The sequence below is a fragment of the Protobothrops mucrosquamatus genome, unplaced genomic scaffold (genome assembly GCF_001527695.2).
Source record: "Protobothrops mucrosquamatus isolate PMUCROS unplaced genomic scaffold, P.Mucros_1.0 scaffold2678, whole genome shotgun sequence".
NCBI classification, from domain to species: Eukaryota; Metazoa; Chordata; class Lepidosauria; order Squamata; family Viperidae; genus Protobothrops; species Protobothrops mucrosquamatus.
Window position 1 is genome coordinate 153,785 of NW_015388725.1, and position 12,508 is coordinate 166,292.

The 12,508-nt window shown below is 40.4% G+C and overlaps 1 protein-coding gene across 1 annotated transcript; it reads left to right on the plus strand.

Moving 5' to 3' along the window:
- The first annotated feature begins 10,898 nt into the window (after positions 1 to 10,898).
- MYADML2 (myeloid associated differentiation marker like 2) lies at positions 10,899 to 11,953 on the plus strand. Its single transcript, XM_015825525.1, has one exon. The coding sequence runs from the start codon at positions 10,954 to 10,956 to the stop codon at positions 11,854 to 11,856; it is 903 nt and encodes a 300-aa protein (XP_015681011.1). The 5' UTR covers positions 10,899 to 10,953; the 3' UTR covers positions 11,857 to 11,953.
- The last annotated feature ends 555 nt before the right edge of the window (positions 11,954 to 12,508 follow it).

Here is a 12,508-nt window from a genome sequence, read left to right on the forward strand (position 1 = left end):
CTTGCCTCAGGACACAGATACATGTACAAAAATCATCCATTGTCATGTTCATGTTGTGCTCTCTATCCAGCCAACATCCAGTTGGGATGTTGCCTTAAAATTTTATTTCTACAAATAATAATATGAACGTATAAAGATCAGTATCTCAAGGAAAAAATGTGAGTAAAGTGTTAAGAAAGATCTAATGTTACTTACTCTCGAAACTTGGCCACAATTAATTGTGCTCCACTTCCTTGTCTCTAATATTTTCTAAAAGTAAACCTGAAAGTAGAACAAGCAATGATAAGACAAATCTGAGATACTACTGTTATGAGGAAACATTTGTGAAGGCTCTCTAATGTAAAATGAATATGCAAATACTGTGTTGTTGCCACCTAGTGGTAAAGTCATAAAGTGTTTTTGAAAAAAGGAGTTCCAGGATAGTTGCCATACTGAGGACTGTACAGGTAATCCTCAACTTGCAACAGTTCATTTAATGACCGTTCAAAGTTACAACGGCACTGAAAAAAGCGACCTATGACCATTTTTCACAGTTATGACTGCTGCAACATCCCCAGGGTCATGTGATCAAAATTCAGATGTTTGGCAACTGGTTCATACTTAGGACAGTTGCAGTGTCCCAAGGTCACCTTTTCCAACCTTCTGACAAGCAAAGTCAGTGGGGGAAGCCAGATTCATTTTACAACCATGTTACTAACTTAACAGCTAGTGATTCATTTAACAGCTGTGGCAAGAAAAGTCGTAACGTGGGGCAAAACCCACTTAACAAATGTTTCACTTAGCAACAGAAATTTTGGGCTCAGTTGTGGTCGTAAGTGGTAACGTGGTTGTATAGCAAAGACAAAAAGTCAGCACTTCTTCCACCTTACTGTATTAGTGTTTGTGAGTATTGTGGAATGCCAATGTTCAGAGCTAAGGCCAGTTTGGGTAGTGGTGGAGGCATCAGACTAGTGACCAAAAGACCATGAGTTCTGGACTTGCCTTGGGCACAAAGCCAGCTGGGTGACCTTGGATCAGTCCCTCTCTCTCAGCCCTAGGAAAGAGGCAGGGGCAGACCACTTCTGAAACAATATTGCCAAGAAAACTGCAGAGACTAGTCCAGGCAGTCACTAGAAATCAAAAATGTACTCAAAGGTAGAAAAAAAAATTTTTTAGGACTATCTAAAAGAATTTTATCTCTTATTTTTTTAATCTTTATTATTTTGAATACTGGCTGTATATTAGATACAAGAAAATGTTTCAATGAATTGTGTTCCTTGTGGGTACTACAGTTATCGATCCAGATAATTTAATTAATTTAATTTAAATGTCTTCAGTACAGGTAGTCCTTAACTTTCAACCATTCGTTTAGTAACTGTTTGAAGTTATAACAGCACTGAAAAAAATGACTTATGACCATTTTTCACACTTATGACCATTGCAGCACCCCTATGATCGTGTGATCAAAATTCAGGGACCTGGCAACTGGCATGTATTTGGATTGTCCTGGGATCACATGTTCACCATTTGTAACCTTCCCAGCCAGCTTCCAACAGGCAAAGACAATGGGGGAAACCAGATTCACTTAACGACTACATGATTTACTTAATAACGACAATTGTTCGCTTAACAACTGTGGCAAAAAAGGTTGTAAAATGGGGCAAAACTCACTTAACAACTGCTTTGCTTAGCAACATGCCTGTCGGGCTCAATTGTGATCGTACATCAAGCAGTACCTGTAGTTGAATATTTAGTTTCTATTTTTTGAAGTGAATGGACACACTTCTGCAAAATAAGCCACTTGTAAAGTAACATTAATAGATGTCATTTCAATGCAGTCTGCGGGCATCTTCCTGCTTAGCGGGACATGTGGCTGAACTCATTGACGGTCCCCCTCATCTTGTATTAGTCTGCTGTATCTAAATATGTAGAAATATGGATGGCCATTAGAGGACAGCAGAGAACAGCAGCAATTTCTATATTTTGTTCCAATCTAATGTTCAGATTTGCAGTCCATATAAGGTAGACTCAGATAGATAGGTTTTGCTCTAAGGATTGTTAATTAAGATTTAGAAAATTACCAATTCACTCTGTTGCCAGGTCACCATGAAAATGTCACTCCTAGCTCATTATCAGGAAACAAAGGAAGAGATGAGGCACCTTGCCAACTATGCAAAATCATCTCCTAACTTCATCAGGGTGCTATTCTTCAGCTTTTCCATGTTTGTGTAGTAGACTCAAGGAAGCTGGCATGGTCATCAGGCCATCTCCACCTCCTGTGCTGACATGCGTATCATCAGCAAATTTACACTTCCTACCTTCAGAAATTCCCTACCTTACCAAGAGAGCTGTTTTTAAGAAGAGATTGGACAACCATTTGTCTGAAATGGCATAGGATTTCCTGTTTGCTTAGGGGGTTGGATTAGAAGACCTCCAAGGTCCTGTCCAACTCCTCGATTCTGTTCTGTTTATCTATTTATTTATTTATCTATCTATCTATCTATCTATCTATCTATCTATCTATCTATCTATCTATCTATCTATCTATCTATCACATTTCTGAACCCTCCATCTCCCTCACATACATAGATGTGCCACCTTCTCTGACTAGTGCAATGGCTAGGCGCAGGATGGCAGTTGTATCCAAATTCCCATTATTTCTCTGACATTTATCATTAGATTTATATCTCATCTTTCCTTCAAGAGGCAAAGGAGGCATACTTAACATTTCCTCCTCCTATATTTCCTGAAAATAGCAATCCAACACCAAAAACAATACACAAGATAATTGAGTCTGAAACAGGGCGACTAGTCTGTAGACACCAAGTTTTCTATGGCTGAAGGTTCTCTGGGTTTTCTCAATGCTAATCCAATTTTTAATCATTGTAACCTCACTGATTCTCTAAGCCGTGATGGCAGTGCAATTTAATTACTGTACAATTAACACTCTTTTTCCTGCCATTCAAGTCAATAGGAAGTTTGGCATGGAGGGGATAAAGAAGAAACAGCCCTCCACTTCCCTCTGCCTCAGTCTTACTATCATTGTAAAAATGAAAATACTGTCTAACTCTGCATCTATTCCCAGAACATCTCAACTTTTATATAAATCCCACATGAATAAAATGGCTGGGTTTACTATTATTTAATTGTAAATCACTAAATAAATAAGTATCTGAATTTGCACAAAACATTAAGTCATAGTTTACAAACCACTAAGGCTGGCTTCACAAAACATACTGTACACATACTGAACACATGCATCTTATGCTAATCCCTTTTGGGACAAGCAACATTATGTAGAAGGGGCGTTGTCTTACCTGAACGCCTTTTCTCAGCACGGAGATGGAGGATCCACCCATGGGTAGTAGACTGTATTCCTGCCCAATCAGATTAAGTCAGCCAAAGTTGCCACGCCCGTCCTGGACCCTAGATTCCAGTCTTGACGCGAGCGAAGCCATTGACTGACATAGGACGTACTGGCTCAGAAACTNCTTGCCTCAGGACACAGATACATGTACAAAAATCATCCATTGTCATGTTCATGTTGTGCTCTCTATCCAGCCAACATCCAGTTGGGATGTTGCCTTAAAATTTTATTTCTACAAATAATAATATGAACGTATAAAGATCAGTATCTCAAGGAAAAAATGTGAGTAAAGTGTTAAGAAAGATCTAATGTTACTTACTCTCAAAACTTGGCCACAATTAATTGTGCTCCACTTCCTTGTCTCTAATATTTTCTAAAAGTAAACCTGAAAGTAGAACAAGCAATGATAAGACAAATCTGAGATACTACTGTTATGAGGAAACATTTGTGAAGGCTCTCTAATGTAAAATGAATATGCAAATACTCTGTTGTTGCCACCTAGTGGTAAAGTCATAAAGTGTTTTTGAAAAAAGGAGTTCCAGGATAGTTGCCATACTGAGGACTGTACAGGTAATCCTCAACTTGCAACAGTTCATTTAATGACCGTTCAAAGTTACAGCGGCACTGAAAAAAGCGACCTATGACCATTTTTCACAGTTATGACTGCTGCAACATCCCCAGGGTCATGTGATCAAAATTCAGATGTTTGGCAACTGGTTCATACTTAGGACAGTTGCAGTGTCCCAAGGTCACCTTTTGCAACCTTCTGACAAGCAAAGTCAGTGGGGGAAGCCAGATTCATTTTACAACCATGTTACTAACTTAACAGCTAGTGATTCATTTAACAGCTGTGGCAAGAAAAGTCGTAACGTGGGGCAAAACCCACTTAACAAATGTTTCACTTAGCAACAGAAATTTTGGGCTCAGTTGTGGTCGTAAGTGGTAACGTGGTTGTATAGCAAAGACAAAAAGTCAGCACTTCTTCCGCCTTACTGTATTAGTGTTTGTGAGTCTTGTGGAATGCCAATGTTCAGGGCTAAGGCCAGTTTGGGTAGTGGTGGAGGCATCAGACTAGCGACCAAAACACCATGAGTTCTGGACTTGCCTTGGGCACAAAGCCAGCTGGGTGACCTTGGACTAGTCCCTGTCTCTCAGCCCTAGGAAAGAGGCAGGGGCAGACCACTTCTGAAACAATATTGCCAAGAAAACTGCAGAGACTAGTGCAGGCAGTCACTAGAAATCAAAAATGTACTCAAAGGTAGAAAAAAATTTTTTTTTTTTTAGGACTATCGAAGAGAATTTTATCCCTTCTTTTTAATCTTTATTATTTTAAATACTGGCTGTATATTAGATACAAGAAAATGTTTCAATGAATTGTGTTCCTTGTGGGTACTACTGTTATCGATCCAGATAATTTAATTAATTTAATTTAAATGTCTTCAGTACAGGTAGTCCTTAACTTGCAACCATTTGTTTAGTAACTGTTCGAAGTTACAACAGCACTGAAAAAAATGACTTATGACCATTTTTCACACTTATGACCATTGCAGCACCCCCATGATCGTGCGATCAAAATTCAGGGACCTGGCAACTGGCATGTATTTGGACTGTCCTGGGATCACATGTTCACCATTTGTAACCTTTCCAGCCAGCTTCCAACAGGCAAAGACAATGGGGGAAACCAGATTCACTTAACGACCACATGATTTACTTAATAACGACAATTGTTCGCTTAACAACTGTGGCAAAAAAGGTTGTAAAATGGGGCAAAACTCACTTAACAACTGCTTTGCTTAGCAACATGCCTGTCGGGCTCAATTGTGATCGTACATCAAGGAGTACCTGTAGTTGAATATTTAGTTTCTATTTTTTGAAGTGAATGGACACACTTCTGCAAAATAAGCCACTTGTAAAGTAACATTAATAGATGTCATTTCAATGCAGTCTGCGGGCATCTTTCTGCTTAGAGGGACATGTGGCTGAACTCATTGACGGTCCCCCTCATCTTGTATTAGTCTGCTGTATCTAAATATGTAGAAATATGGATGGCCATTAGAGGACAGCAGAGAACAGCAGCAATTTCTATATTTTGTTCCAATCTAATGTTCAGATTTGCAGTCCATATAAGGTAGACTCAGATAGATAGGTTTTGCTCTAAGGATTGTTAATTAAGATTTAGAAAATTACCAATTCACTCTGTTGCCAGGTCACCATGAAAATGTCACTCCTAGCTCATTATCAGGAAACAAAGGAAGAGATAAGGCACCTTGCCAACTATGCAAAATCATCTACTAACTTCATCAGAGTGCTATTCTTCAGCTTTTCCATGTTTGTGTAGTAGACTCAAGGAAGCTGGCATGGTCATCAGGCCATCTCCACCTCCTGTGCTGGCATGCATATCCAAGGACACAATCTAATGCTACCCGTTAAAATGGTATATGAAAGTAGTGAGAACAACTTGTCATCAATTGAAATGGACATCAGCAAATTTACACTTCCTACCTTCAGAAATTCCCTACCTTACCAAGAGAGCTGTTCTTAAGAAGAGATTGGACAACCATTTGTCTGAAATGGCATAGGATTTCCTGTTTGCTTAGGGGGCTGGATTAGAAGACCTCCAAGGTCCTGTCCAACTCCTCGATTCTGTTCTGTTTATCTATCTATCTATCTATCTATCTATCTATCTATCTATCTATCTATCTATCTATCTATCTATCTATCTATCTATCTATCACATTTCTGAACCCTCCATCTCCCTCACATATATAGATGTGCCACCTTCTCTGACTAGTGCAATGGCTAGGCGCAGGATGGCAGTTGTATCCAAATTCCCATTATTTCTCTGACATTTATCATTAGATTTATATCCCATCTTTCCTTCAAGAGGCAAAGGAGGCATACTTAACATCTCCTCCTATATTTCCTGAAAACAGCAATCCAACACCAAAAACAATACACAAGATAATTGAGTCTGAAACAGGGCGACTAGTCTGTAGACACCAAGTTTTCTATGGCTGAAGCTTCTCTGGGTTTTCTCAATGCTAATCCAATTTTTAATCATTGTAACCTCACTGATTCTCTAAGCTGTGATGGCAGTGCAATTTAACTACTGTACAATTAACACTCTTTTTCCTGCCATTCAAGTCAATAGGAAGTTTGGCACGGAGGGGATAAAGAAGAAACAGCCCTCCACTTCCCTCTGCCTCAGTCTTACTATCATTGTAAAAATGAAAATACTGTCTAACTCTGCATCTATTCCCAAAACATCTCAACTTTTATATAAATCCCACATGAATAAAATGGCTGGGTTCACTATTATTTAATTGTAAATCACTAAATAAATAAGTATCTGAATTTGCACAAAACATTAAGTCATAGTTTACAAACCACTAAGGCTGGCTTCACAAAACATACTGTACACATACTGTACACATGCATCTTATGCTAATCCCTTTTGGGACAAGCAACATTATGTAGAAAAAGAATAAGAAGAAGCAATGAAAAGCAATTAAATCCAGAGACAAAACAGCAGAAAACTAACTAAATTAGAGTTGCACTAAAACTATACCTCTTTGTTCCTTAAACAGTAAAGAGATGTTAGGTTTACTCAAAAAGTATAGTTCCTGGGCTGTAGACCAGTGTTTCACAACCTTGACAACTTGAAAGCATGTGGCTGGGGAATTCTGGGGGGGTTGAAGTCCACAATTCTACAAGTTATCAAGGTTGAGAAATACTGCCATAGATATTTGCTCAGCAGATACTGTAGTGTGTCAATAGCAATGGGTTAAAAGTATCTTCACCTCCCTGCAATACTATTGGAAAGGTTTTCGGGATGCAGGAACTGCTTGAATCAAGCACAACAGCTCAGGGTTCTCTAAATCCCTGCTGAAAGTGAAGAACTTGAGCCTGTGAGCCTGCAAGGAAACACATGCAAAGTCATATTTCACACATTAATGCCAAACTGCACCGTATTTGCTTGATTTGGAGTTGTGAAAACCTAGCCACTATGGTTTGTAAGCCAAGTTTTCTGCTTCGAATGTTGTTCGAATGCAGCAGTTGTCACTCATTTAATTACTCAGCCTTGAATAAACCATAATAATAATAATAATGATAAAGTTGGAAGGGACCTTGGAGGTCATCTAGTCCAATCCCCTGCTCAGGCAGGAAACCCTATACCATTTTGGACAAATGGCTGTCCAGTACTCGTTTATATAAACTAAATCTCTGTGTACTTCTTTTGTTTTTGGTTTAATAACATATAAAGTGAATCCAGCCATTGTAATATGTATCTTAGGAAGCTGGGCAAAAACAGCCTTTTTATTCAATGAGCCATGATTTGATACTGTGTCCAAACGCAGAAACAGCTCCTGAAGCATGTGAGCAGAGTCGCCTGAACTGCAAGATGGGAGGTAAATAAATAAATAAATAAATAAGCTGTTCAAAAGAAAGAAGGGAAGAAGTGAAAGGGTGGACATGGGCTACAGTGACATCTGCAGCAAACCATGATGATATCAAAATAATAGTACTTTCACAGTCTTCCAAAACATCCTTGGTTCTACCATATCTACAGTATACCCTGATTTTGTTATTTAGAGCTCACTTCTCTCTTTTGGAGAATCTCATTCAGCTTTACCCAAGGACAAATTTCTTGGTCTTTTCCTCCTCTCAACCCTTTTGCATGTTCGTTTATTTCTTTTGCATCTCCATCCTCATTTCTTATCTATAAGCAAATGTCCTCAACATCTGTCTCTTGGATTGGTCACTCTGTTTTGTATTCATTCAGTAGCAGTTTCAGTTGAATCAGTATTTTCAATCTGAAACAAACCAAAGCAATACGAGGCATCAGAGGACAAGAAAAACTATAGTTGAGGCCCAACAGTTGCTCTCAGGTGCAGACTGAGTTCATACAATATGTTGTTAAATCAAAATGTCATTTGTTTTTAAAAGAGTAAATGTTTAAATAGCCAGTGTTATTTGTACACCAAGATTTAGAATAGAGTAACAGAGTTGAAAGGTACCTTGGAGATCTTCTAGTCCAACCCCCTGCTCAAGCAGGAAACCCTATACCAGTGATGGCGAACCTTTTAGAGACTGAGTGCCCAAACTGCAACCCAAAACCCACTTATGCATTGTCGAGTGCCAGGTGGGTGTGGCCCATTGGCTGGGCATGGTCCATTGGGTGGGCGTGGCTGCGGTGGTAATGGCAGACTGGGTGGGACTAAAAAGTTCAATCAATCAATTCCAACTTTGCAAGATCTTTTTTTTCCCGCGAGAAGTTAAAATTGACTGATTGAACCTTTTTTTTTTTTGCACACGGCAGCGGAGGCCTAAAGTGAAAAGGTTTTATAAAACCCAGCTGAAGGCCTAGGATTGGGGCAACGGTGCATGTGCCCACAGAGAGGGCTCTGAGTGCCGCCTCTGGCACCCGTGTCATAGGTTCGCCACCACTGGCCTATACCATTTCAGACAAATGGCTGTCCAGTCTCTTCTTAAAAACTTCCAGTGTTGGAGCATTCACCACTTCTGGAGGCAGGTTGTTCCACTGGTTAATTGTTCTAACTGTCAGGAAGTTTCTCCTTAGTTCTAGGTTGCTTCTCTCCTTGATTTGTTTCCATCCATTGCTTCTTGTCCTGCCTTCAGGTGATTTGGAGATTTGCTTCTTCTTTGTGGCAATTCCTGAGATATTAGAACACTGCTATCATGTTACCCCAGTTCTTCTTTTCATAGACATACCCAATTCCAGCAACCGTACTTTATATGTTTTAGCCTCCAGGCTAGATTTATATATAATCCACTAGGCTAAAATGTAGTGCATTTGTAACTCAGTACAAAATCCAGCAGGTATTGTTCAGAATTTTGCAGAAATCTTGATAACTAGATTAATTCATTCAATCATGATTCAGTTAAGTATCGGTTGGCATATATGTGTAGATACAGTACAAGACAATGTTCTAATCTTACAAGTGATATTTTTTCAACCAGCGGCTAAATCAGCAGGAACTACCATTTTTCCGTAAGCTCTTCTGAACAGATAAGCAGAATTCCTCAAAGCACAGTAAGACTTGCTTTACTATCGTATTATGATAAGTACTATATCTATATGTAAAAGTGTGGTCAAGGTCACAAGCAGCTCAGTCCCTTCAGAGGATTAGTGCTCTTATATTTGTGTAGACATTATATAGCCCTAAACCATAAACTGTCCGGAGATAGGCAACTAAATAGACCATGATTGGCAAAATACAGTTCAGGGATCTCTAAACTGCAAAGAGTCAAAACTAAATAAATCAGGTTAAATTTGGCATAATGTGTAAAGCCAGCCAATGTGCTTTCCCATCCATGAACCATGCTGATTGTTTAGGACTCAGTGTTTCTCAACTTTGACAATTTTAAAGCATGTGGACTTCAACTCCCAGAATTCCACAGCCAGCATTGCTGGCTGTGGAATTCTGGGAGTTGAAGTCCACATGCCTTAAAATTGTCAAGGTTGAGAAACACTGGTAGGTGCTCAGGTAGTCCTCAACCTATGACCACAACTTTGGCCAGAAGTTACACTGCTAACAAGGCAGCTGTTAAGTGAGTCATGCCCAATCTTACAACTGTTTTGCCCGTGGTTATTGAGTGAATCACTGCAGTTGTTAAGTGAATCACATGGCTGTTGAGTGAAACTGGCTTCCCCCGTTGACTTTCCTTGTCGAAAGCTGAAGGCTGAAATTGCAAATGGTGATCTCGTGATCCTGGGACGCTGCAACTACCATAAATACATTCCAGTTGCCAAGAGTCCAAGTTTTGATCACATGACTATGGGGATGCTGCAGCAAGATCCGCCGTAAGTCGCTTTTTTCAATGCTGGTGTAACTTTGAATAGTCACTAAACAAATGATTATAAGTTAAGGATTATTTTAATAGGCCGTGAGTTCAGCATTTTGACAGAAAAGTATATGCAGTGTACCTCTAATGCAAAGATGCAATATATCTGTATTTTTGTATTCGATGCCTTTCCCATCCTCGTTTCCTGCTGGATTACTTGTCTTTTGCCATTCAAATTATTTTAGTTTATTTCTGCCCCAAAGATGAAAGGGGTAACACACGAAGCTGCTCTGGATGTAGCTAAAACCAGCTTCTCATTCCTGCACGCTCCATGCAATTCATTCCATCCTGGATAAGTCTATTAATATAGTCTTCTATTTATATGCTGGCCCTTTACAGCACAGGGCTGAGAGCTGCAGCTGTGCAACTGAAACAAACCTCCTGCGAGTCGCTTGGGAAAAAGTGACCAGTTGAGACAGAGAAGAAAAAGTAACAGGAGTGCAAGCGAGAGTGCTCGGTGTGCAGAACCCAGCAGGGCAAGTTTGATGGATCGTAACTGCAGCACAGACAAAGACAGGTCAATACTTTTACTGCAGAGGCAAATCCGTCTCCAAAAGCTGTCAGAAACACGTACTATGCCTGCCGCATAAATAGCAGCCAGCAAAGATTTGGGTGGAGGGGATACAGAGCTTCTTCTCGCAGCATTTCCTGCTTACCGTAGTCATTGAGCTTCTGATAGGACAAGGACAAGAGGAACCAGATCCAACCACAAAAGGGAACCTAGGACTTCCGATCCAGCAATGGAGAGATCAAGCAGGACATACCTCAATGTGGATGCAGTGGCCTCTTGGGTGGGAGTCGCTCGACTCTTGCAGGCCATGTTTGGATGTGCTACATTCAGCCTTGTGGCCCACCGAGGGGGATTCAGCGCAGCCTACGGCTCTTTCTGTATATCGGTCTGGTGCTTTTGCTTTGCCGTCACCGTCTTCATCGTCACCTGCGAATTTACTCGCCTCCATAGCTGCCTAAGCATCTCCTGGGGGAATTTCACAGCTGCTTTTGCCATGCTCGCCACCCTCATGTCCATCACCGCCGCTGTGATCTATCCACTCTACGTCCAGTTTGACTGCGATTCCAATAGTTGCGAGGTGAGAAACTTCCGCATTGCCAGTAGTGTTTTTGCAGGGCTTCTGTTTGGGGCATATGCCGCAGAAGTATTTTTAACAAGGGCCAAACCAGGACAGGTAACAAGTTATATGGCCACAGTTTCAGGCCTCTTGAAAATTGTCCAGTCCTTTGTAGCATGCATCATCTTTGGCGCTCTGGCGAAGGACAGCCAATACAATAAGTACGCAGCTACCCAGTGGTGTGTGGCTGTTTACAGCTTCTGCTTTGTGGTGACTGTGGTTGTGGTGGCTCTCAACGTCACAGGAAAGACAGCAACGCTGAAATGCCCCTTTGAGCACTTTGTGGTCGTTTACACATTCGTGGCTATCCTGATGTATGTGAGCGCCGCAGTGATATGGCCGATTTTCTGCTTTGATAGTAAATATGGCTCCCCACAACGTCCCTACCAGTGTTCCCGAGCCATGTGTCCATGGGACAACCAAGTGGTCATTGCGGTATTCACCTATGTGAACCTAGTACTCTACATGGTGGATTTAGCATACTCGCAGCGTATCCGCTTTGTCTCAGCTCACTAATGCTCAGCTCGGATGCTACAAGAATCTTAAATTACTTCAAGAATGAGAGGGTTGGGACCCGTTACAAAGCCAACTGTGACAGACAAAGAATGAACTTCCATGGGGGAAAACAGGATGGTTTGAAAAAAATATGTAATGTGGTCTGATGGGCCATAAATGAAACATCTTCAGAATTCTAGCTCACAGACAGGTTTATTGTAACATCCAGTTCTCATAGATTTAATACTATGAATTCAGAAATAGATTTTGGGCTCTTATTTGTTGGAAGGACTCCTGAGTAATTTAAACTTTAGCAGAAATGGAAAGGCAGTTCAAATGCCAGAAAAAAAGCATTTGCCCATCCTAAGATAAGTTTTTGTTGAAGGAAAACATAGTACCTTTTTTATAAACCTGGTAGGTATTGTCAGCTATTCCACAGTGGGAAGGAGTAAATCATCATGAAGATGATGAAATCATTTCAACTTCAACATTCCTCCAGACAAAGGTGAATTTCTCTATGCATGTGCTGGGTGGGGAGTATTGGGGTATTCTTGCTGGGAGCTGTTTGAAAAATATGTTGACACTGTAACTGACAACTGCAACAGAAAGGCTGCTGTGTTTTCAAAACAATTACTTCTAGACTTTCGTTCTCAATCTGCAGTCCTTCAAGAAG